The 26,403-nt window shown below is 46.9% G+C and overlaps 1 protein-coding gene across 3 annotated transcripts in view; it reads right to left on the bottom strand.

Annotated features, from left to right (window-relative positions):
* Window positions 1-26,403, bottom strand: part of PRICKLE2 (prickle planar cell polarity protein 2) — a 104,409-nt gene that overhangs the window by 30,906 nt on the left and 47,100 nt on the right. The window contains exons 1-2 of one of the 3 annotated variants that reach the window (XM_005510610.4): window positions 25,939-26,132; window positions 738-921 (exon numbers count right to left, since the gene is read on the bottom strand). In XM_005510610.4, coding sequence (XP_005510667.2) covers window positions 738-869 — 132 coding nt within the window. In that variant the 5' untranslated portion in view covers window positions 870-921; window positions 25,939-26,132. Of the gene's footprint in view, window positions 1-737; window positions 922-10,419; window positions 13,995-25,938; window positions 26,133-26,403 lie in introns of those variants that run through there. The other 2 variants (XM_021298568.2, XM_065075529.1) reach the window with 2 other exon arrangements.

Below are 26,403 nucleotides of genomic sequence, written 5' to 3'. Positions count from 1 at the left end.
ACACAGTTTAAAGTGATTGCCATAGCAATTATCAAGGCTAAGCTCATTTTGCAATCTCCTCTGCAAATTAAGTTCTGAGTTGAACACATAAAAGATCAGCATAAAAACCAAACAAATCATGTAAACTGCAAGGAGCAGAAATCAGCATGCGCTCTGCACAGACAGCATGCTGAGTTCTAATCCATTCCACCCAACCCCTGTACCAAGAGACTTGAACTTCATTTGAGCAATTCTTTCCAGTAAAGCACAAACATCATCCTTGAACCCAACCGCAAGGACTTTGGCCTGTTTTTTGAGTCATTTACCAGCTTTGACTGTCTGCCCTGGACTTGCCGCAGAGCAGAGTGGTCCAGGGGGACAGAACATGAGCACTGAGCCCCTGGACACACCGGAGCCACCCCACTTTTTACTCATGAAACAGTAATAGGTACGTCTCTATCTGTTCCCTTGCACAACTACAACAAACCCCATCCTCAAACCATTTTATTTCCCTCTTCTCAACCACCAATTCCATCTACAGATAGAGAAAAACACAAGTCCTGCAAGGATCACATCACTGTTTTGTTTCATTAGTGCATTCAGACCAGACCTGTCTCTGCCAGTCTTTATAGTGTACCTAGAAACGGCCACACGCAACAAGTGCTTGCACTCCTAGAAGAAACATCAGGCCAACCAATTTCCAAAAAGCACATTAAAACAATTTATTTCTGGTAACTTGGTGGCATCATCATCATTACCTGCTCAGGCTTCAGGCCAGGGGGGACCCATGCATATTCCTCCAAGGCACAGCCCGAATCGTCATCAGAAGTTGAATTCCTCTGGAAGTCAAACATGAGCTTCGTGACGGTCTTCTCCATCTCCAGAGGCATAACTGTTACGATGTGCTCTTCCTGGGAGCACTTACAGTGAAGACAAATCTTCCTGCAAGGTGAGAAGAGAGGAAAAAGAGGAGATGCCCTGATGAGTTGCACTTTAAAAGCAAAGCGATTCCTGCCAGTCACGGGCCTGCAGATACTGAACTCAACCCTGTTTAGGCTCAGGTATTTTCTAATGCAGGATTTGTCTCTCTTACAAAGAGGAAATAAAAGTCCATATTTGCTGTAACAACATTTGGCAATCAAGCTGAATCAGACTGTTCAGTGGTTGGGGATATGTAATTATTTGTCCCTTACTGCACCGTGAGGAGTATTTCCAGGGGCCAGCACAGGCAAGGGCCACACACCTGCCTGGTGCAGATTGTCGTGCCAGTGGCAATTGCCGAGCACTTACCAAATTTACAACAGTTGAGCACTTGGCTAATACAGAAAATGGTGGATTGACTGGGAAGCTGTGAATGGCAAGTCCATTTAGCATGCTGATAGCATAAATTTGCTTATTAAAGTAGCATAAAAATTGATTATAGTCTGAACATATAAAGCTAAATTAAATTAAGGGAGGCTACAAAAACCACAGTCACACTACAACGGCATCTTAACCACCCAGCTCGATGGCACGCACCGTGCTCAGCGGTACAGCGGCTCACATGTTGCCTGAGAGCTGGATCTGGGAGGAAGAACAACAACTGGAAGAACAACCCACAAGTTGCAGCTTAACAGCCAACAGCTTAATTCACTGCAAATATCACTTCTTAGCATCTCTTCTAAGGGACTGTGGCAGATTTTCTTCATGGACTTGAACGTGAGCACCTACTTTCAGGTCTTCTAGGGCATCAGAGCTTTTTACACTGAGGCTGGTGAAACACTGGCCCAGGTTGCCCAGAGAGGTGGTGGATGCCCCATCCCTGGAGACATCCCAGGACAGGCTGGATGGGGCTCTGAGCAACCTGAGCTGGGTGAAGATGTCCCTGCTCATGGCAGGGGTTGGACTGGGTGAGCTTCGAAGGTCCCTTCACACCCAAACTACCCTATGATTCTATAATCACATTCCTTGGCCAGGGGTAAGAGTGAAAGACTAACCTTGCTGAAAACTTCCTGCAGCCCCTCAAAACGAGGTTAAAGAGAATGCTGATAAATTGTTTTCTATTTCTGAAAATGCAATACTCTTTGAAAATATGGGTCAATCGTACCTATTTTAAAGTAACCACGCAGGTTTCTGAGTTAATTTGCACTAATGAAATGCCACTGACTTCTGTGAAATGAGATATGGTTTCACTTGGGTAGCAGAAGGGACACATCTCAGAAATAATAAGGTACCACACAAAAGACAAAGTTAGTGTTTCCATTGCAGGTTTTTCTCCTATTACATAAGGTAAAGCAGAGAAATTCGGAGGGTGGCAACAGTTAAACATCAGGGGCTCTAATTTTCAAACACCTTTCCTTCTTTTTCAGCACTGCATACAAGCCAGCTAAGCATAGCAGTGCTCAGATCCAGATTCGAGTCTAAATTTCCACTTGGCCATTACAGCACAAAAAATGCACTCTAGAAAAAGTCAAGAGGCTCCGTTAAGTCAAGCCAGGGAGATTTGCCAGATTTTCCCATTTCCTGCTTTTCATCAGATCTAAACCACACGGCGACCCCCACGCACCCCCGGCGTCTGGTTTGCGTCCAGTCAGAGAGTCTCGGCATCGCCTTGGGCTGTTACCTTAAAAAATAATCAAGGCACCATTTCATGTGAATACTTTAATTAATCAGCTACTGTGGAAGGGTGCTCTGCCTCGGCAAAGTCACTGGTCTCTTTGCTGTTTCCATCTAATTTCACGATATGATTAGAAGCAGCTCAATATGCAACATGATGCTAAGAATAATTAATAGCTTCAGAGCCCCCAGATTCGGCACTGGAGACAGTTATCTTAATGGAGTTTAGGACTTTTCAGCCAAATTTTAATTTTCAGGATATCAATCACAAGCTTCAAAGGGAGACAAACCCAACAGTCCACACCTGGATAACAACAACACTGGAAGCATGAGATCTGTCATGGGAAAAAAGCCATCGGGCACATTTTTACCCTCCTCCCCCTCCAGACACGGCCCTTCTAGGAGATGCAGGATGGCAGGAGAACATCGGAGGTCTTGGCTTTTAATAAATGAGAGAAATCAGGCTATCGTGAGGGCTTTCAATAACAGTGTTGAAGAGCTAATGGGTGAGATGTAAGATCAGTTAGACCCCACAGGTAACTCCATGAGACTGCCATCCTGCAGCTCACACCACATACAGCCAGGAGCACGAAGCTGATCTACACCCACCCTCACTCCTGCCCTGTCCCAGCCAAGCAGGTGCTGCTGGTGGGTAGTTTCTCCTGATCAAAAAAGCAAAGGATGGAAAGGACGCAGGTAACCTGTTTGCTCACCGATGATGTCCCCAGGGCAGGTCAATGGGCTCAGTAAAAGCTTTACACCATTAAAAACAGCATCACCAGGCATGGGGTTTCTGTCACCTCTCTGGGCAAAATGTAAAAATTTCAAGATCTTGCCCCTGAGATATTCACTTACTTCCTTTCCCCTCATTAAAAGCAGAAGATTAACAGCTTTAATTACAATTATTTTCTTTACATTAGGATATGTTGTTTCATGGGAACAATACTCCGTGTCCTAGGAGTGTCTTTCCACTCCTATGATATGGTTTCCATGACTTCTTCACATAGGTCTCACTTACTCAACTTTATTTCATCGTCTTCCAGCTCACTATAATTAAAAATAATTCCCTGTAGTAAAAACTTAATATAAAAATGTACATTTCAAATGCAAGATGATATTGAAAAAGCAGTATCCCCCCACTGCATTGAAAGTGGAGTTGCATGAAATGAGATAATGCACATGTCAGCACTCAACTGCATGCATGATGACCAGAGCAACAACGTGCTGTGGGTGCCAACACTACGGTGGAGAACTGGTGGGTGTTGGAGAGGAGCGGGGCCATGGCAGGCAGCTTGTCTGGCTGCTCCCACCAGCAACGCCTTGTTAGTCATTAACGCAGGAATAGCAGCAGAGCCTGGAGATTCTCAGGGCATTGGCATGCTGTACACCAGCATGTATATAGTAATATAGCGTTAGCATACAAAGGGCACTGCAGCCAAAAGCTTGGCTCTGGCCAGACACAAGCCTCATCTAACCACCACCATCACCAAAGCTTCATCAACAATCACTCCTTCATTCCTGAGTCTTTCTGTCCTGCTTTCATCCGAGAGAAGGGTCTGCAATGTCATCTCAGGGAAGTACCTGTCCTGGTGATTAAGAGAGGTCTCCAGCATTGGGGGGACACAGGGTTGGAGATATTTTTGGTACTGTAGCTAAAAGGTGGGGACATCCTGGAGCATTACTTGACTCCAGGAGCTGAAGGCTGGCAAGGAGAAATCTAGTGATGTTGTATTTCCCTGCGAAGCAAGAAGAGCTGACAGTATGACCAGCCTCAGGCATGGATGGTAAATAAAGAGCTGTTAAGCAGCTGTAGCTTGTGGACAGGGACGAAAGGAGAGAGGGAGCCGGTCAGCAGCCCTGCTGCTGTGGGGGGCACGGGCTGGGGAGCACCCGGCAAGGAGCTGCACAAAGCTGCCCCGCAGCGGGGCCAGGGCGGCGGGAAGGGAATGGGGAGAAAAAGAACATTTCCTGGTGTCAGATTTAGCTGGAAAGGAGCCTGCCTTGAATTGACTTCACATGGTACAAAGCAGCAACGGCTCAAAAACAGATTGAAAGATTTGTTCTACTAAAGGCCAGTGCTTCATGTGATGAAGTTACAAGTTGGATGTATTTTATTCTGCAACGTCTGCTTTTACTTGGTACTCTTGGCACGGTGTCCAGTGTTCTCCTCAGAGAAGGCTCTAACCCCCATCCCTGGTCACATCCCCACCCATCTGCTGGTGCTGGGGGAATGGTGCAAACTGGATCCAACACCCCAGGAAGCTCTCAGCCAAGCAAGCCACACAAGCCATCTTTACGGCCAAAAACAAGCACACAAGGGGAATCTGAAGCACACAGGGGGCAACACACCAAGCAGAGAACCTGGCTCCTGACTCCCTCTTGCTTGGGATGCAGAAGCATCCTTCCAGCCCAGATCTACCTACACACAGATCAACGTGAGACCAATTGACCCATGAGGTCTTGGGGACAAGGCAGTGTCTTGTTGTATGCCACGGTTAGCAAAGCACAGTCTCTGTCATCTCTGGAGCCTCCTGCAGCCCTTTCATCATAGCAACAGCACCAACAATAAGTTAAACCACGCTGAAAATACGAGTGCTGTGCAAGAGGCTCTGGAGAGAGCTGCGAGCATGCCCCCTGTTTTTTGAAGTGATATGAGGTCTCACTGCTGTTAAAAACCAGCAACGATGCCAATCTGGGAAAGCACAAGCAGACCCAAAAAGCCAGGGAGGGTGGGATCAGGGGCAGCCTGAAGCCAAGGCAAAGTGGGTCCTCGAAATGGTCTGTGGTCCCAGCAAAGGAGCCTCTCCCAGCAACCAGCCCGCGTGTGTTGGGGTCTGGGGCAGCGCAGGCAGGACCAGGCCCCCTGGGGTTGTGCAGGCAGCAGACCCCTGCCTGCAGGAAAACCTGGACACGGGGCTCTTCTCTTCCAGCCATGGCTGGTGGAAACACAGGACCACCAAACAGCAGACACCACCAAAGCAAAGCCTGCCCAGGCTGGGCACCGTGGGTATTTTGCAAAAGGGCCATGCAAGAGCCCATCCCCTCCTGGGAACAGCAAGAATGAACACAGAGTTTAAAATCATGGCAGAAATGTTAAAATTCCTTTCAGACAAAGAACTCAGTAAACAGCCCTTATCACTCCCCCCTCCCCTGGCGCTGCTTATCTCTGCTTCTCACTTGTTTCTTCTGGGATGGAAATAAATGGGCTGTATCAGGGAGCGGCTCCATCTCCAGACAATGCGAGGAGCAGGAATGTCATGGCCCACGTCGGGCCACGCGATGCCTCTGCTGCACTCTGTAATAAAGGATTTGCATGTATTTGTCTACACATTAACATGCAAGATTTGGAATCCCTCAAAAAGGGATTGTCTGTTCAGCTTGGATGGGGTGTGTGCAAAGGGGCAATTCCCTTCCTGCTTGGCTTAAGATGTGCACGGCAATCTGATTTTTTTCCAGCATTGTGCCATCATCTTGATTGCAATGAGGCTTTTGGGTCAGTCATCAGTCAGTAAATTACTAGACTTCTCAGAACGGCGAGAGGCTGAGGATTTAGTGAAGCTCATGTGACCCCTGAGTCTCTTAACAAGGGCATCTTAATATCCCTGCCTGTTCTCTCCTCCCCTCATTTGAGAGCTAATGAGGCATCTTCCCACCCTGAATGAGCTCCAACTACACAGACCCATTTCTCCAGACCCCATAGGCAAGGCAAACATTTATCTAAACTGAAAAATTAACATAGTCCTTCACTACTGTAGGGAGAGCCCAGCAGCACAGGCACCTCTGCCCCATTTCACAGATGGGGAAACTGAGGCACGGGAGTACCCACAGGCAGCACCCAGCAGTACCTTCCTCACCGACTCCCTGAACATCAGCTTCATCAGAGGACCCCCAAGCTTTTGTGCTCAAACCAGACAGTTGGAGCTGAGACTCTGCCTCCTTATCCAATGTCTCTAACACTGTATTTTGAAACAAATGCTCTCAGTAGCCCCAGGCAGTCACTGCCCATGGCCCCGAGTCCCATGGACCCTACTGACAAAGTGGCATCTCTCTGGACAAAAATTTTTGCGCCTTCACAGCTCTTGCAGTCACTTCAGCTGGAAAACAAAACAAAACAAAACAAAACAACCAGTGGGAATAAATTGCAAAGACTTTGGGTTACCTGGGTTGAAAAGGAATCTTAGTGAAAGCTTTTACCTGCCCAATTGGGGTGCAGGAGGCTAAAGGAAGTGAATTAGATACAGGCATTTACAATAGCAACAATCCAAAGTCTGAGGACCAGGTGCCTTTGGTGGCCTGAAAGGACAGCCAAGGGAGGGCGATGATCACTTAACCCAAGATGCTGTAGGAAGAGTTGGCTTAAAAGATCAAGATCAGGTAGTAGCAACCGAGGAGGTAGCACAGTAATGACAGGAAACCAAGGAAGAGATAAACTATCCAGCAACCAAACTAGTCCTATGGATGCAACTCCCCCAGATCTCAGTGGCCACGGGGCAGCACGTGTGGCCACACATCTCCAGAGGGGTTTGCAGTAGGGGGGAACACTGAGAGGATGAAAGAGTTGCAAGACAGACTCTTCCCCAACTATCTTCTCTTTTCTACCCACTTGACTTGCTCAGGGCAAGTCAGATTTTCAGTGTTGTTTTACTTTTAATCCCCTCTGACCTGCACAGAGCCAACAGCAGCAATTACAAAGGTATCCAGGGTGGCGTTGAAGCTTTTATTGCAAACTCCATTTCCACTCCTGGAAAAATTCTCCTCTCTGGCTGAAGTTGCCCATGCTTGGTCTCAGGCAGGAGACTAATTTTATTTTTAAGACTGCAAAAATCCTTTACCATTGCAAAAGGTTTTTTTGCTTAATTAAGAAAAAAGAAGAAAAAAGAACTATCCCCAGTATTGCCAGTTGCAGCCAAGTATGAGCAAAAGCAGTCTCTGAGGATTTTCCAGTTGGTCTGCCTTCACGGTGGATCAGGACCATCAATCTGAGAAGCAGGTGGAACATCTGGCTGTGGGTCCCCACTGCCCTGTCCCCAAACCGCTGCTTCCCTGTGGCAGGGCCCGGGGCAGCCTCCAGGCTGCTTCCAGTTCTGCTGTCTGTGGTCTGAGGCACCATGTGGCAGACAACAACCGCCAGCGCACAAGGCTGTGCTCCTCCCAGATGAGGCCAAAAATTAGGACAAAACCAACACAGTGTGCAAGAACCCAAATCCTTCATCTGGGCTGTCTTGGTGCCCTTTTAGGCAAACAAGGAACCAGGATCACAGCCCAAAACTGCGGCCAGATCTCTCAGCACCAGTGCAAGATGAATTAAAGCACACCCAACCTTTCCAAGCCAAGGCTAAATCCCACCAGGGGAGCTGGATTTTGGGGAGTCCAGGTGCACCCCAGCACTCTGCAGTGAACACAGGTCTCTGTTTGGGCTCTGGCTTCTCCTTGTCAGCTGGGTAAGAGCCCCCAGGTGCTGAAACACCCTCCTGACCTGACCCACGCTGCCAGGCTGCTCCCGCGAGCTGCAACCCCTGACACGAACCATGAAAATTCTGATGCATAAAGATGAGATGTTTAAATTAATGGATATTAATAACTCGGCAGATCTCAGAAGAACTCCCTATTTGGAGCTCTTAAGATGTTTTGCAGAAGACGCAATATTTTTTTTCACAACAGAGGTTAGACAGAGGTGGGCTAAGTGCTATAGCAATGTGAGCTGCAGATCAAGCAAGGGAGAGAGAAAAAAAGAGGAAAAATAAGGTGCAGTGAGCCCCAGCCTGTTGCCCAGCCACACTACCAGGAAAAAAGGTGTCCAACAGGCTGCTCTGTCACATCCAAGATGACAGAGGCAGCCTGCCAACTCACAGGCTTACCATTCATCTCAACATATTTATGTTAGGGGTTTTTTTCCTTTTTTTCCCCCCTTGATAAAGGTCCAGCTTCTAGCATACAAAAATGATAACAACCACATATTTTTCCCCAGTCATGGAGAAGAAATGCAAACCACTAGTTTCCATGTTGAAGAGAAGAACAGGCTCAATAACAGTGATAACAATGCTGAAGCTCGTGGGCAAACAATGTTTGGAAGGCAGGAGGAGCCACGGGACAGGCAGACCCAGGAGCTGCACACACCCAAGAAGGGTTTGGTGTCCCCTGTGGGTGGACAACCCCAAGGTCCTGAGAGCCCAGCAGGTCAATGGCTGGCAAGGATGGAGCTGGGGAGGCAGCGGAGGAGCAGGCGGCAGCAGGACACTCGCCAAACTCTCCATCTGGGCTGAGGTCAGCAAAAGCCAACGCGCACTTGTGCTGCAAAACCCCTGTCTTACCCCATGGGTTATCTTGTCAGATTTTTAATTTTATCATTTGGTGGCTGTTCAACCTAACAAGATGCAGACCTGTATCACAGGGGGTTTTTCCTCTTCTGGTTCCCAGAGATCTGCCCCATGGCCGTAAATGCTATTTTAAGGGACTTTACCAGTTTGCATTTGCAGCATGACAAGCAGAAAGCACGGAAAGCAGTAAACATGCTGCAGTTCGAGCATCTCGCAGGCCACACATCTTAAAGGAAAAAAGCTGGCTGATAGGCAAAATGCTCGGAAGCAGGATGAGCTAGGCTGAAAACTGTCATTATTTCAAAAGTTGAGGCTTAGACAGTATCCCCTGAGACAGGCAATATCGACCCACTTGTGAAAGCAATCACTGCCAGCCTGATCTGTGTATGTACCGGCTCAGCCCAAGCGAGTCTGCCAACAGCAAGTGCGCAAGGCTGGGTCATTTTGTTAAGCTGAATCTGGCTGGTAGAAAACACGCAATGGGAGAAGATTAAAATAGGAAGCAAAATATAATCTTATTAGCTGCAGATAGTTGTACTTTACAAATCTTTATCACAGGCTCAAGCTGGCATCACTATAAATACAACGCAGTGATGTGAGACATGTAAGTGCTCCCACAGTAGGTGAAATAATCACTGAATAAAAATAAGTCAGATAAGTTACAGGATAAGGGAGTTAAAACTGAAAGGATGACACTGCATCTGGTGCAAATAATTATTTTGGCATTATTCTGTCCAGCGCTAATCCTCAACAGCTCGAAAAGATTCAATCAATGTTCAGCACCGCCAAGGAATCATGACTACAAAACAAAGAGTAACTGGATTAAAATCTTTCCACAGTCACAGGTCACGGCTGTGTCACATCTGCTCAAAATGTTCCTTCAAGGAACAGCAAAAGAGGAAATTTGACTTGAAAAGATTACACTGAAAAACATAACCCCTAGGTTTCAATTCTAGTTTGGTTTATAGTTAGGCATTGTGGCATGAAAAAGAAGGACGTAGAAAGACTATTACTTTAAAACTCTGCATCCTCAGAAAGGCAAACCCACCACAATAACCATCTGAACAGAATGTCCTTATCCACGATGCCAGCCTGCATGCAGTATGCTCAAAAAATGCCCCGAGAGCCCAGGCTTCTGGAAGCTGCATGTACCAGAGCAATAAAATTAACACTGAGCTGAGGGATTTTTGAACACTTATTCCTATTTAAAGCCAACTGAGCCTTCCTGACCATTTTTAAAATGAAAAATCTATTACAGTGGCATCAGCACTTCTCCCCGACTTCCTGCAGCTGCAGAAATGCAATTTAACAATTAACCTTTTACATCCATAAACAGCAAGAACAGCAAAAGCTGGGAAAAAAGCACAGCCCACTCACAGATCATCACCAACAGCACATCGAGCAAAGTTCGCACGCAGCTCCGTGCATCCACAGAATGCTGCTTATTCCTCCTCCTCTCTTCTACTTTCTATCCCTCCTAAAAAAAACACAGGAACTTCAAATTCGCTGGCAAAAGCCAGTTTCTTACCTGTTCCCACCAACGATGGGGGTGACAGTGCAGGAGGGAAAAACCCAGCGGGTCGCTCAGCCGTCCTAGTGGTACCAGTTGCCTTTCGGCGGGTGGGCTGCCGGCAGGACCAGCCCAAGGACCGCAGTGCCATAAAGCATCCCGCTCCCCCGGCACAGCCCACTGCCCCGACACACGCAGCCGGCAGATTTTGTCGGTGCTGTTCAGAGGCGGCACGCACCGACTGCGGTGCGTCACCGAAGAAAACCCGCCAGGGAAAAACGTGCCATTCCTGCCCCGCGTCTGAAGCTTTTGCTTAAATTGCCTGGCTCTGAAATCCAGCTCCGGAGGGTGCCCCCCTCTCTGCTCCCAATCCAAATGAATCCAACAGCTCCCCCCTCAACCTGCCTTTCGCTAAGTGACCCTTGGAGGTGGCAGAAGGATGTCCAATTTGCTCTTCGAGCACAAGGCATTAACGAGGAGCGATGCAGCCCGCGGAGGATAATTGCCGGCGCGGGAGCGGCGCGGGGCTCTGCTGTTGCATTGCTCTCCTCTCCTGCATGCTAATGAGACATGATGTCACCAAGCCAAAGTCACCGCATCCAGACCGCGCCGTGGCCCGGCCACCCGCCCGTTTATTTACATGGAAATCAGCCCGCTCATAGAAATCAATAAACCACGTAGAGGCTGCTTAGGGAAAGGAAGAGGAAAAAAAATTAAAAACTCCTTCTCGCTGGCTCGCATGTGCGTGTTTCAAAGAGTTGGCTCTGCACCAGCAGCCCAAATTGAATGGTGTGAAGACACTAATTATCCTCCTCCAACTATCATCTTATTTGATGCTGACCGAATCCCAACTTGCTGTCAAACTTAAGACACCGCTTCTTAGGTATGCGGGCTATTAAAGCAACGATCTGCTGGCTCTGAGCAACGTATCATTTTTCTCCTGGCTTTCAATGCCCTCTTAATTATTTTCTGCAGTCATTTGCTATGATTCCCCACTGGTTTTCAGGCACAGCATGTTTGTGCACCAGCAGGGCTAAACATTCTGGGAAATACAAGTTATTAGTGTGGCATTTGGGTTGCTGCATATTTTAATACATTTTCTTTCATACAGCCCCGAGAGATGTACAATTCACACCATTTATATGTAGCTCAGGTGAGTGCTGCGAGCCCCAGGAACATGCCACCCCAATGGGGATGCTGAAGCCTCCTTCCCCCTTGTTACCCTTCCCTCAGAAAAGAAAACAAAACACAGAGAAGGAGGTATGCTGCCAAATCTCTTCTGCTGCTCTTAAAACCCATTGCTAGGGAATTAGGCAGTTATAAATGAATCTCTGCTTCAAGTCAACTGGAGGACACTGTGCCTCCTAGCTTTTGCATTTGCAAAAAGTTAGTGAATTTTAAAAACCTAGTTTCTGCGAGCTCAGAAGAATATAGAAAGCAAATAAAACTTGTCCAACATGTAGTGTTTTTGTAGCACACTCCTGACTTTTGGGGCCTGGCTCCAGATTTCAGAGCCCTTGATTTTGGCAATATTAGCTATGTTTACAGAACATAGAAGGATGCAGAAACTACAGCTGTGAGTCCTTCTGCGGTCTCAAAAGCCTTAAATTATTATTATTAAGGCTCATAAATTTGATTTCATTATATGGAATGACACTCAAAATCTCCAGTGGGAGGTCTTCAGCTGGGACAAACCAGTCCAGCTCCTCCTTGGAGCCACCCCAAGTTACCCTGGCCAAGCAGACCAGACCAACAACGTGCAGAGACCTCATCTGCCTCAGACAGAACTTTAGACAAAAGAAAATATTCATGGATGACCACAGATTAAATATTTGAGCACTTGGAGCTCCTTTTTTCAAAATGATGATTTTTTTTTTTTTTTTTTTTTTTTTTTTTAAATTAAAACTGCAGCTGCAAGTCCAAGAGTTGAGCTCTGATCCCAGTATCGCATCCAGACAGGTCACACTTTCCTTCATGAAGGAAAGAATAGCATCACCACTTCTGCTGGGGAACACAGCAGCGCCAATGAAGGTCCCCTCCAACTACACAGAGCAACAGAACTTCTAGGAAAAAAACTCTCCTGACCCTTCCGTTTCCTAAACTGGCACATTCTGTCCCTTCCAGCTTGCATCGTCATTGTGGCCAGGCTGTCAGCTCGCCTCTCTTTGGTTAATGTGTCACAGCCTCAAGATGACATATTTTTCCTCTTAAGTTCAGAACATGTTAATAACAATACAAAGGAAATGAGACAAAACTGAATTGAGCAAAAGCAAATAAAGAAGCCTGCCTATAAAATGATAATGTTGAGCAGGAATGCTGTAGAGCAGAAATTAACCATGTTTACTGTAACAATCTTCTCTGGAAATACATTGCTAAAAGCACATAGCAGTGACTAGGGGCTACAACTGCCAAAAAGAATACATAGTGCTCCATACTGCAGGTCCTGTATGTGCTAATTTTCACCAACACATGAATAAAACACTTGACTTTATCTGCATTAACTTTCAAAGAGCAAAGGCCCTTTAGCTATAAACACTTGGGAGCAAAGTGTCTATTAGTGCTCTGAGTGCCACTTAAGCCAGACCACCAGCTGGCCCTGTGCTCGGGGGAAAGGCTGGCAGGGCAGGAGCCTAAGTGTCCAACCCCACTTCTTGTTCAACATGCTCTGCTTAACTCCATCAACAGCAGCTTTGATCACCCAGCACCATCCCAACACAGGGTGGGGACAGCACCACGCAACCAGGCATCCTACAGCAAAGGTGAGTCCTGCAGCCCGTTCTGCTTGGTTGTCTTGGCCAAGTGGATCATCCCCAAGAAAGGGATCACACCAGAACCTGCAATCTTTTAAGCATAAGTTGATCCACAAAGATAAAATTGGGGTGAGAATCCTAAACCGATGTAAAAGATCAGTAAGACCAATGCTTACAACAGCCGCATGGCTAGCTATGAGCAGAAGAGTTTTATCTCCAAACAGGATGTATAATCGTCATCGCTTCTGGCAGACTTTTTGTTCCAATACTTGCAGACCTAAATATCCACAAAATCCAATCAACAGGCTCTCTGAGACAAGAAATCAGATTAGAAGCTGCCACAGTTGGACACGCAACTGTCTTAGGAAAGTGGAAATGAGCCTTCCAGCTTTGAAAGCTGCCAGTTCGTTGGCAATTACTCCATATTACTGACACCTACTGTGAGGCTTGTGAAAAGGTCATGTGTTGGAATAACTCCAGAAGGTACATAAGATTTCTTGATGGATTCTGCACTTTACGCAGGTGAAACGGGTGTTTCATTAAGCAGCAAGGAGAACGCCGAGCCGGTGAAGCACATTATCAAAGGTCACGTGAAGGACGCCATTACAAGGATGGATGCTGACAACTGCCAGCAAACGCTCTGAATGACCAGAAGTAAAACCCTACCAGCTGAAATAAAGAAAGAGCAACTGGATCAAGAGCAGGAAGCCCTCAGGTGAAGAGGTGTGAGATGGACAACTCCACTTGTAGCCACATCTCTCTGCCCTTTCCTGTTGAATTTGAAGACAAGGACCCAAACTCCGTCAACTTTGAACTTCCTGCCATTTGCACAAACTCATCCCTACAGTGAATTTAACAAATCACTGTAAGAGCCTATGTTTCATAAATGGTCTATTTTATAACCTTGGTGTTTTGATCAGCTGTCAATCAATTGGGCTCCACATGACACTGTTGACTCTCCCAATGACAACAAGCTACATGACACAGCCACACACAGTGACAGCAGACTGGTGGCCTCAAGGTCATCAGGCTACCGACCTGATGAATATCAGATCAAGTTGCCTTTCTGAATTATTTAATGAGCATCATTTGCTGCAGCTTGCCAGGGCAGTGCACAGTGCTGCTACCCGGGATGTCACAGAGGCTCCAGCCTCCACCACCCCGAGAAACGCTGCCCATGGGGATAAAGGCTGAGTCCTGCACCATGTGCACCACCAGCCTGTCTGGGATCAGTGGCATGGCAGGTCCCCCCATCACACTGAGCCCATCCTGGCTCACAGCAAAAGGCACAATAACAGATTACTTTCCTACCGCTCTTTCTACCCACAGAAGTGCAGAACTGGATATTCACAGTGTTTTTTTCCTGCTCCATTCCCACGCTTGCCCCTGTAATTTGCAGTGAAGTGTCTGCTCGTTGAACCAGTGCTCCTGCCCCAGTGTCAGGACAGGCCGTGCCCAGTGTGGTCCCTGGTCTGGGGGGCAGCTGGAGACTGAGCAGGGCAGGGCCATGAGCAGAGCCACCCTCCCACAGCCACCGGGCAGCAATAAGCAGTAGAGGAAGAGCCTGGAGAGAGCACGGCTTTGCAAATGCCAGAGGGAAAGTCAAGCTGATTACAAAAAGCTGTTAGCAATGAGCAGGGAAGAGAGAGGACCCTACATAGCACTGTCTGGCCCCACTCCTACTGGCCAAACGCCTGGCTCTTCAGGAGGTAGATAGGGGTGTCTTATCTCAAAGAAAAATGGGATGGAGGGAAGGGCAGAGAGACCAACATCAGATGCAGATCATTAATCCCAAAAACTTGGCCTCCTCCTCTTTTCCTCAGGGCTGCCATTGGTACCTTCACACAGCTGCTGCCCAAGACCAATTGAGACAGACCCACTCCTACTGTCACCGCTGCTGTCCCCAACTCATTTTCAGCAAAGCCATAGGTAAGGATCCATGCTGTTAGTCTGCAAGGAGGAATTTAGTTTTCAAGACACCATCGAGGCCACCACACTCCGGTGTGACACATCGACCATGGCATAGACAGTGTTTCAATCAATCACTGTACCTCTTTCTCTCTCTTTTTATTTTTTTTTTTTTTAATCACCTTAATGCAAGAAGCTTTAGAGAGCTTAACAACAATAAGGCTTTTCATAGCCTCTGGCTTTAACTCAGCACTATGTTTTTTACTTTTATATGTTTAAATCAAATTTGTAACTGAATGTGAACAACAAACTGGGTGCTCACATAGTTTTCTCCCCTTTGCTAGCCTGATTATATTATCATCTGAAGACTTTTAATAGTGTCCTTTAATGATGTCTACAAAAGCCTCATTAAAGCACTGTATCATAATTTAAGCTAAATAAACTCAACACAGTTATTTTTTTAATGACATATTTTTCTTGGGGCCTTTCCACGAATAATAAAGCATTCATTGAAAATAAGTTAAGAAAGAAACACATAAATCTTCAGCTTATCTGGTGGTATGTTTTCCAAAGATCTAAACCTTTGATCAGCAACAAATTAATTTTCCATTTACACAAAATAGAAGATGTATTTCCAGGATAACCAAGGAATCCTGCAAGCCTGCATTAACATGTGCCTTGGCAGCAGCTCAGGACTCCCTCGCTGCCTGACACTGTCAGGGTTGCTGTCACGTTAGATGATTTTTATTTTATTTTTTGGCTTCAAACCTGTCTAATAGGATGTTTCAGGTCAGTGATTATGCCCTGAGGATTTCTTGCCTTTGCTCATCGAGCTCTCCTCTGCACCAGCCATGCACCACTCAGTGTTGCGCTCCCCCAAAGATCTGCATCCCCTGGAACTCAGGCACAGCGCTCAACTGTCTCTGTGCTCAGAGAAGAGTCTTGGGCCAGCCCAGAGGCCTGTAAAAGTGACATAAATCTGGCTTTTACCTCCCTAAGCCAGGCTGTGCACATCTTCTCAGGCTGCCGGTTGGATTTTGGCATGGTCCTCACCCCGGCTAGCTCTGCACCAGCCCCTGCTCCAAGCCAGGAGTTGCCGGCACATCCTGCAACAGCACAAACCTCCGTCCCAGCTCTCAAAAACCTCTGATGGTTTACACAGCCGTGTGTCTGTTCCCACCCAGGAGAGACATGGCTGGTTGCTCTTCCCCATCTAAGGGAAAAGACGTACTTGCTGCTTCTTCCCAAACTGCATTAAATACAGAGTGGTAACTCCAGCACATTTTTGGACCCACACGATGCTCCTGTGCCATGCTGCACTCGTCTGCGAGGAAATCATGCATGTTGGTTGTGAACAGAATTAGGCTTTCATGATGCCTTGGAGGCTTTTAAATTTCCCAGTGTATTTGCAACCACAGGGAGATTGGCTGCAATCAGGAATGCACTTGGGTCCTCACGCTGGGCTGCCAACAGCCTCCTAACCGCTCACCGGGAAGAAAAGTGCTGAAATAAGTTTTTATTCTGTTTTTTTGATTTAAGTTTTAGGAAAAAAAAAAAAAAAAAAGACAAGTGGCATCTCAATGAAAGCCTGGGTGCTTCCCTGGCCCTCTTAGGACCACGGCCCCATGCCTTGTCTGGAGTACACAGAGCAGGTCAATGTGTCCCAGGCTGTGGCAAGGGTCACAGCCTGGCTGTCCCATGGATGATGCTGGATGGAGCTCCAGTGTCCCCAGGACAGCCTGGCACTGTACACAAGTGACAAGAGATGTTTGCTATTCTTCCCTTTGTTTTAATTAGTAATAACAATTTGTTATCGTGGCTTGACATTTGTTCATACTTAGGAATAAATTGCTTCCTCAAATGATATGCTGAGATTACAACGGGCTTTCTGTGTTTGTGTTGGTTTTAGTAGCTCATAACAAACCATGAAATTCATTACGCTTGCCACAAGCACCCATGAGATGTGCCAAACAGGGTGTGATTTACACACAGCCCAACTCATGGAAATTAAAAGGTTTTAATGTTGCCTGCAAGAAGTCCACGGTTTGAAATTTTACATAGCTGAATTACCAGAAAAACAAATCTTGGGCACAAGCTACTCCATTGTTTTGTCTGCCTAAGGAGCCTGAACATTAAAGTCAGGGTAAAAATAATTCATTAAACATTAATTAATTTAAGCATATAGTTTGAACAGGCTTTTCAGTGATAAGCCTTCTAGCCTGCAAGTTACTTCATTCTATAGAAAGGAAGATATTTAACAGTAAAACTTCCCTGCTACAATATAATTCAGCAGAACATTCTCACTGAAAGAAATCACTGGAAAGCAGCTTGTGCCTCACCACCCTTAATGGGAAAGGGCTGTCAGTCATACCCCAGTCCCATTTCTCCATGCTGTGTCAAGCCTCGTACATCAAACCCAATATACAAATCGCCAGCCCCATCAAGATCATTAGAGCCGCTCAGCCCGTCAGGGAAAGGTCAGCGCATCACCGGCTGATGGCTGCCTGCTCAAAACGCAGCATCAATCACAGCCCTCATCAAAGGCAGCCTTGGCGGCAAGGGTGTGCAGCTGGAAACCTGCATCCCTGCCTCATATAACCTGTCATCCTCTAAACCCGCTTCCCTTATTGTGAAACATGGGCCACACTTTTATCTTATCGTGATCTACAGGGAAATGCAACTAAACCGGTTGCCATACGAACAGGGGGGATCAGGACCTGCGGTGGGGTGATTAAGACCATATCAGAAGAGGGTCAGCCAGAAGCGTGGCCCCTGACTCCAGCACTGACTCCCTCCTCTACAGGGTCCCCGCCTGTCCCTGCTCTCCTGGACGCTCCTGTGCAGGCAGCGTCCCCAGAGCACCTCTCCTTGCTGCACAAGCCCCAGTGCCATGTAACCAGTTACAGCCTCTAGCGAAGGGTCAAAGCCTCAAAGGAGACGCTAGTTGGTGCCACCATAGCCACACTGAGGCATAGCTCACAAACGTTCCCAGACAGGGGACTCCATGGATGCCCTGCATCTGCAGGGACATCAGCATCACTGTGCTGGGCTATTGCTGTCCTCCACCAGCTCGAGCCTCAGGCATGGTGCTCCTAGCTTGTACGGGCCCATGAAGGCATCCTGCTCGCAGCTCAAGCACCAGGAGGGGTGGAGAAACCCAATCGCTCCTGATTAACAGGAGGACACCAGCATTATCAAATGGTATTGCTTTTGTCAGTCATTGCTCGTTAAACATGCTGAAAGCCACAGGCCATTTCTTCCTCTTTTTTTTCCCCACGATGCTGTGCTACACGCAGCATTATCTTCAAAGGGCGAAGCAAACATGTTTGCTAAACATGAGCAGACTAAATACATCAGCCTTTTAGAAGCAATTATTGCTGCTAGAGATTTAGTGAGCCTCATTGTTTCGTGGTTCAGAAAGTATTTTGCTGGCTGCTTTGGAGTGGGCTGTTCCTTCAAAGCGAGAGCCCTGTGACAATGAGTAAGCACTCCCCAGTGAAATAAAAACCAGGTGGGCATCCAAAGCAGTGGTGCTTGCTTTCTGCTGAGTGTTTAACTTACAGTGTCTCCTGGCAACAAAAGAACAGCAATTTGGGGGTCAGCTCAGCTGTTGCCAGAGGCGGTATTGAAGGCAGAGTCGGCCAGACTCCCATGGCAGAGAAGCAAGGACATTTCTGGAAAACAGTGCATGTTCTTTGGGTAGAGCTGGGAACCTTCCTGCAGTGTGCCCAGACTGGAGGGGATTAATCAGATCAGGACTGAGACTGGATGTACTGCTACAGGGCAGAAAACAAAATGTGGAGGTAAAAGACAAAGAAGTAAGCGCTGGACATCATCCTCTTCCCTCCATCCCAAACAGGTTGGGCTGCTCCAGACAAGGGTTGCTCATTTGGCTGAGATCCTTGGAAATGTGGAGTTGCAGAGCCACAGCAACATCTCACCTTTTCGTGGCCTTATTTCAGGGCAAACAGCTCAATCCCCAAAAAATTATTTCTCTGTGCAAACCACGATCACTCCATTGTACCGATGGGGGAAAACAGAGGGGGAGCGCAGTTAGGATCCCTGGGGTACTAAGCCCTTCAAACATGTATCTCAAAAAGATGAGCAACCATGGATGGCCAAACAGACAGATGGGGGAAGGAGAAGGGAAGCTCATGATACCAGTGAGACTATTATAATTAGTTTAATGAGCAGCAATCACAGCTCAACAGCTGCCCTCCCCTCCCTGAGCATCTGCTGCATGCACCAGCACAAACCCATGGCCAAGATGGATTTTGACACTTGCTGTTCTCTGAACAGCTCTGCTTTTTCAAAAAAGTTTTGACTTCGGTAAACTTTTCATTTCACATAAGACAGAGAGGAGAGCATTTTCCTGCTTTCCCAGCCTCTCCAACTTCACCCAAGCAAGCAGCACCCTGTGCTTGCAGAAGGGTCATGAAACTGGGTTTAATTTTGATGTCAGCTATGATTTCACATGTGGCTTAGAACAAAACCTCGTCACCTTTGAGGCAAACCTACCATACTCAACTTTCTGAAGTCCTTGGACCATCAGAGAGGAACCGTTCTATAGAAAATGGCAAAACATGACAAAAATAATTTACTGTGGGCACATATCCATCCTCCTCTGATGGGCATGTGTCCAACACCTTTCTCTGAAGCATCTCTGAGATAAATTCCTTTGAAATACACTTGTTCCCATCCACGCCAGGGTTGCAGAAAGTTGGCAGTGAGCATTTAGCACAGAAAAAATGCCCTACAGCTCAGCAAAATCCAAAGCAGCCCTGGTTTACAAGAGGGGACTTCTTGATAGGAGAATATTATAAAGGATTGGAAAGCAGATACAGAGGCTTAACTAGATTTCTCTCCAAAACACCCTCTAGTACCTTGGGCGGACTGCTGCAGCTTTTCTCATTTTGTGGAGCCCACTGTGAAGGAAAAGAGTGACTTGCTTTATCCATATTGCTTCACCCTCCTCATCACTAACCAGCAGTTTTAGGGGTTGGATCATCATTTGCAGCCAACATATGGCTTGCAAAGTCGCTCATGTGAGAGGCTGTGGGCCCTGTATTGCAAAATATGCTGTGGCTTAGACCAAGACTAATTCTGAATCATTTCTGGTGCTCACACTCCAGGAGGGATTGGTCTTCTTGCTTCCTTTCTGTCAGCCTTTGGTCTAACAGAGGTGGTCAAGGGAAGCAGTCAGATGCTCAGGATATAAGGATATTTTGGCAGTAGTTAAGGATTCAGCTCTCACTGATTTTTAGCGGGTGTTAGACATTGAGAAAGTGTGTAATGTGAAGATGATTGGAGGTGTGAGCTCTAAGCTCTTGATGCAAAAGGCCATTTCTTAAAGGGCTTAAGAAAATGAGAGCATTGAGATAACAAATAAGGACAAGTTTGAAAAGCAGAAAATGCTTACATTGAGGAAATTTAACCCTTTGGTGAAAGAAGCCCAGGCAGACCGGGCAGGAGAGCCCAGGAGTAACTGCAAACAGGCGATGATCTGCGTGAATGTCAACAAACACTGCACCGAAGGGTTGAAAAACAAGACGCATGAATGCAAAACAAAGATTTCTTTAATTTCCCAGTGCAAAGAAACATACTTGTACTTCCCTGACAATCAGCAAGTCAAAGCAACAAGAAGAACAAGAGCTTTTTGCTGTGACTCTGATCCTTCCCAGCTCCCCAGCCGGGACCTGTACCTTCCCCATCGGCACAATGATATGACCGGTTACTCAGTTGAAAGATAAGCAGCAAGTTAATCAAAGCCATCTACATGGGATGCTACAAGGCATTGCTTTGTGTGAAGTGACAAAACATGACACACCAGAGGTTGAGGTGCAGAGAGAAGCAGCAGGGCTCCTTTCTCATGCACAGGGGGGAAAGAGGGATGAGAAAGCAAGGAGGACGGTTATGGTTGAGCATTTCACTTGCCACTCTGCTGTAAGGCACCAGTGGAAATTAATGGGGCTTTCAAGTACATAAATGGATTGCAGAGACATCCGCAGTGAGTCTATTAGCTAATTAGTCAAAATTAGCATTTATTTTATCCAACAGGCATTCAGGTAAAGGAGGTAATTCTCTGATATCTGTTCTTGTCCCTTTTTTGCTTGTTAAAAAGTAGGACAAAGCAGTCTCCCAGTGACACTAACACAAAGATGAGCTTCCTCTCCCACAAGGGAGGTGCCCGCAGGTGCAGTCTGAGGTGGGCATGGTGTTGCTGTGGCGCATGGCACGGGACAGGGCCAGCATGATGGACCTTCAGCCCCAAAGCCCAAATCTGGTGAACCTGAGCAACCAGCAGAGCCTTTGGCACGAGCCCGAGGCTGGTCTCAGGATCACACTACTGAGCTAGAACAAGATATCCCAAAATCTGAGACAAGACACTGTGTCATCTCAAAGGAATACTTAATCCATCAGGCTGCTACTGTTTCAGACCTTCCTCTTGCTGCTGTGGGAAGTCTGACATCCTGTGATCCTCTATCTGAGGATGCCAACAACTGACAAATAAACATATTCCAATCACTTAAGTAGCTTCACTTAACAGCCATAGGAAACCTGTTAGATTTATAACACTAGAGTAATTTGATATCTGCCACGCTGCTAACGAAGCAAGTATTAATACCATTTTATCAATGGTTCTCATCTTCCTGGCATCATTTCACACTCATGGATAACTCACTTCATCACTTGGTACCTACAGCGCATGTTGGACGGGGCCCACAGCCGCAGCCAATTTCCAGCACCCTGAGAACTCAATCTCTGCTAATCCCAGCCCTTTAAAGGAACTCAGACTTGAGTAATCTAAAAAGGAGACACATGAATTCACTTAGGCTTATCTCTCTAATTGCCTGCCTACGAATCAGGGGTCTGGTGTCAGCCACTTGCACTCAAATAAGACACAGCAATATGAAAAATCAGACTTAAAATATTTACTGTGAGCATTTTCAGAACTGTAAGTGAAACTATTGAAATCCTGGTTACTGCTGCAACTCCAGATGCATTGCTAGCTAGAAGGAACACATCAGAGTTACAAAGCAAGCGTTCATGCCCTTCCTCTGCTGCAGCTCTTTCCAGGTCTATGGCTGTGTAACACAGACTTCGATTCTCTCGACAGCTTTCCTGCGCTGCCCGGTGCCAACACAGAGAAAGCGCTAATGAATACTGTCCCATAAATATTTAATGCACATTTTCCTGCGGGTCCTGCTGTGACTAAATAGCCACCTCATTACCCAGGCCCACCTTTCTTTCACTTTTTCATTTTTATCTTTGTGCAAAATACTAAGAGTTGGAATTATACCCATGCAATTGAACTGCTGGAAACATCACTGCATAAACCAACATCAACGGGGCAAAATCCAAACACAAACTTCCAAGGAATGTAAAGAGAAATCTAACCCTGTCAGAGTAAATATTACATCTCAGCTACCTCCTCCCAGGATCTGCAGAGAAAGAAAAGCAGAGGGACAAGCCAGCAACACACTTTCTGTTTGAGTGCTGTTATTTGCCTGGTTTTATTGTCTTTTCCCATTGGATTTGGAGGTTCTGGCCACAATAGGGAATGCTGCATATACCATGTGGGTACCAGCACCTCTGAATACCAACCCAGAGCTGGCTCTGCTCTGATACCAACCCCTGAACAGCTGCAACAGCAGCTCTGCTGCACTCTCCTCATGTGAATCTTGGAGGATGTCCATGACTTGTTCAAGGTTACACAAGCAATCCAAGACAGACATGGAAGGGAACATCGACCACCTAGAGGCGTCACCATCACTGCTCTGGCGCTGCAACATCTGTGATGTTCATCCATGGTGTCCAAAGCACAGCTGGCCACAAGATCCACCACACTTGCATTTGCAAGATCAGCACAACCGTTCAGGAATGCTGATAAAAAAATAATAGGATATTGTCTTCTGAGCCATTACAATTGATATATTCAAGTCCTCCCCACCAGCCCTCAGCTCAGAAGCTATTTTGCAAACCAAACTGCAAGCTGCAATTCTCCTGGGATCACTCAAGACCACGAGAGCAATGCTGAATGCACAGAGTCGGCCAACGCCAGTAGTAGGGCTGGCAGCACCGGGTACGAGGTTCCCAAGTACTGCCAGATGTGGCACATGACATTTCAAGCACTGCCATCCAAGCACATCCCACTTGGAGCAAGTGCTGGTGTGGGAGACACATTTGTGCTGCTCCCCATGTCGCTGCATCCTGGGGTGATGCTCTGGCTTTCACATAGGTTTCTTCTGAGAGGAAAGTCGTACAGTCCAAATTCACACCAAACTGCTAAAAATATAAAAGTCCCAAAGGAATAAAGCTTGTGTATGTCAGAACTTTTGGTAATACCTCCCAAATACATAATTTTCTTGGCACAGATACTAAAATGTAACTGGAGGGCAAGCATTTGGTTCTGTTTTAGCTGGGAGAGTCCCAACTTATGTCTCTCCAGTTTATATATGGAAGCAGGCTCATTATGCAATATGTGTTTCAGCGAGTTCTTCATCAGGGAGGGTGTGAAACTAAGGCTAACGAGGGGAATATCATTAAGAGTAATAAGCAGTACAAAAGCACGAACAAAGATGCTTGTCTGAAGCCCAGGCTGCTGTTACATGCATCACAAGGAGCCTCCAGAGTGAAAAACTCAGGTCTCTCTACTCTGAGATACAGGAGGGACAGCAATAAACTGTGGTATGTGGGCAATACTGGTGAGGAACTGGTGGCAACTGGTGAGGCTGCTTTTGTAGTGCTGTGCAGAGACACTGGGTGGTCAACACAGTATCATGTGCTAATACACGGGAAATTTAAAGGCCACTGAGATTAAAAGATGCTTTTCTCCTCCAAGCTTGGCCCTAGGGCACCACCCCATCCCTGGCCCAGGTAATACACACAAATAAAGCATTCAGAAGACCATTTTGACACATTTTGTTTGTCTGCACAACACTGATGTTAGAAATAAATGTACATCTATACTGTCACATTTAAAGTCCACTTCAGCCAGCAGAGCCAGCCCTCAGGAAGCACCTATGCTCCTCTTTCAGTGCCACATCCGCAAACAACAACAAATTTCCATGACCAGCCTCAAGCGTCTGGCTGGATTTACAGGTCATCAACTCCACGAATGAAGTGATGGTGCCATTTTGCTCAGCCGCTGGAAGTAGCTCTCTTCAAGCCCCCCAAGGCATCTCCACTGGGGAAGGACCAGGCCATAGCAGGCAGGATGCTCCAGCATCACTGGCATCGTCCCCTCGTCACCACAAGAGCACCGTGACCACCCCACGGACCCCTGATGTGGCAGCACTGAGGAATACAGCTCATTTAAGCTCCCTTATTGACCTGAGGCGACAGTTGCCTTTTGGAGAGGAAAAAAAATGTTTTAAAAGGGAAAAAAAACAGGAGCACTTTTCCCCCCCCTCCCCCTCCTCTGGATGAACAAACAGACTCATTTAAGGTGTAAGTAGATCAAGTAGCTAATTAAGGAAATAACCAATAACTTAATCAAGATCATTAGAGGAATCAGCATGTTGCTGCCATTATTTAAATAGTAACAGAGCAAAAACATGCTCGTGCAACTGAAGCCTTCAAAACCTCTTGGCGGCCTGATATACGCACTGAGAGGCTCCCATGTCACCCCACTACTGATGCCAAAACCACTGAGGAAAATACTCAAATCCCCTGTTAATTTCCTGCAGACAGAACATTTAATCATCTCTCAGCCACCACCACAAAAATCCCAAGTGAATGATTCGCATATTGAGAGAAATTTGCTGTAAGAAGCAGCACAGTCTTCTGCCCCAGGGTTGCAGCCCCTGCCTGTTCTCGGCATGGGGGGAACAAGCCCTTTGTGGAAATAAAGTCGAATACGTTGGGCCATATGCGTTTTGCTTTTGGCAACTTTTGCTAACTCTGCTCCTCAGCCAGCTGCTCCCAGGACAGACTCTGCGATTTCTCTAACCCCCCCAAAGGGGTGTTTGCACACCAGCACGACATCTCTCTCTCTAATTACTCCACCAGTTGCACAGATAAAACATCTGCTGGAAGAGGGAAGGAATCCTTAAGCACACAGACAATTTGCACTGCCTAAACAAAGGCAAACAGAGGATGCTGTTAAACATCCCCCCCCAGCAAACCACGCCAGCACCTCTGCCCAGTGCAGGGGTCCGGCAGGCTGCACGCTCCCTGCCTTCTCCGGCAGCAATGAATCCTTGTTTCCAATCATACACAGCTTGCTGTCTCCTTAATTCCTAAAGTATCCAAAAGCAATTGAATTCAGCAAGTTTGAAGTCTTTGTTTCACTTAAAAACCCCTTTGTTTTGCCTCAAAGAAAACTGTTAACACGAATTCAAGAGAAAATGTCCAAAGACAAAAAAAACCCAACACCTCACAGTTAAAAATAACCCTTTATCCTGCACTAAACACAGCTGCCAAAAGTTCAAAATTCACATTTTGTCATTCCACACAAATCCTTGCAGCAGCTGAGAAGACACACAGCACGTTTGGAAACCCGGAGCTGAAGATAAGCTCCAGCCTCCCGCAGGGTTTCACTCTTCAGGGGTTTTTCAATGGAGGAAAAAACAACAGGAGCAGCTCAGGAGCTGGTGAGCGAAGTAGGGTTTGCATCAAGCAAAAGTTTTACTGTGTCCTCTGGGTCAGATATTAGCAGGGGATAAGGCACATCCCTGCTCCGGGGGGCCGGTGGGGTTGTGCCTAGCCCCCCGCAGCCCCTGCCTGCCCCCGGGCTCTGCCTGCAGCGAGAAGCAGTGCTTGCAAAGGCAGGCAGGAATTAGAGCCGAAAAAGAAAATGCTTTTCCAACTCAAACATTTGTACAGCATTAAAGCAGCTTATACTTTCATAGGCTATAAATCGGGCGCAATCACTTACCCAGGCTAAACAGGCATTCACTTCACACGCTGGAAACCTCCTGTGTAATGAGTACGGGCAGAGGGAAGGACGGGCAGCGGCAATGCGAGCGCCTCGGGTGATGGGGACCGTGGAGCATCCTCTGGCAGCGGCGGTGCCCGGTGCCTGCACACCAGCAGCTGCTCGGTCATTTGGGGAGGAAAGGCTCCCCAGCTGCTGCCCCAGCTGGTGGAGTGACGCCGACCGCAGTTTTAGCTTATTGGTGAAAATCGTAAGCCCTAATCCAATCCTGTCCCTTTACCCAAATTTAGCTCTCCATGGAGCCAACTTCCCTTCCAGTTTTGACTAGTGGTATGAAAGCAAAGTTACCTTGCCAATATATAAATCATGTAAAGAGAAGCAATAAAAAAGCCCCATGCTCAATTTGCTTCACCTCTTTTTCCCAAGAGTTTCTTATCTGCTTCGAGGGGACCACAGCCTTGTGAG

Source organism: Columba livia, chromosome 10 (assembly GCF_036013475.1).
Source record: "Columba livia isolate bColLiv1 breed racing homer chromosome 10, bColLiv1.pat.W.v2, whole genome shotgun sequence".
In the NCBI taxonomy this organism is placed as follows: Eukaryota; Metazoa; Chordata; class Aves; order Columbiformes; family Columbidae; genus Columba; species Columba livia.
Note: the sequence above shows the minus strand (reverse complement) of the source record. Positions and strands in the feature narration are given on the sequence as shown.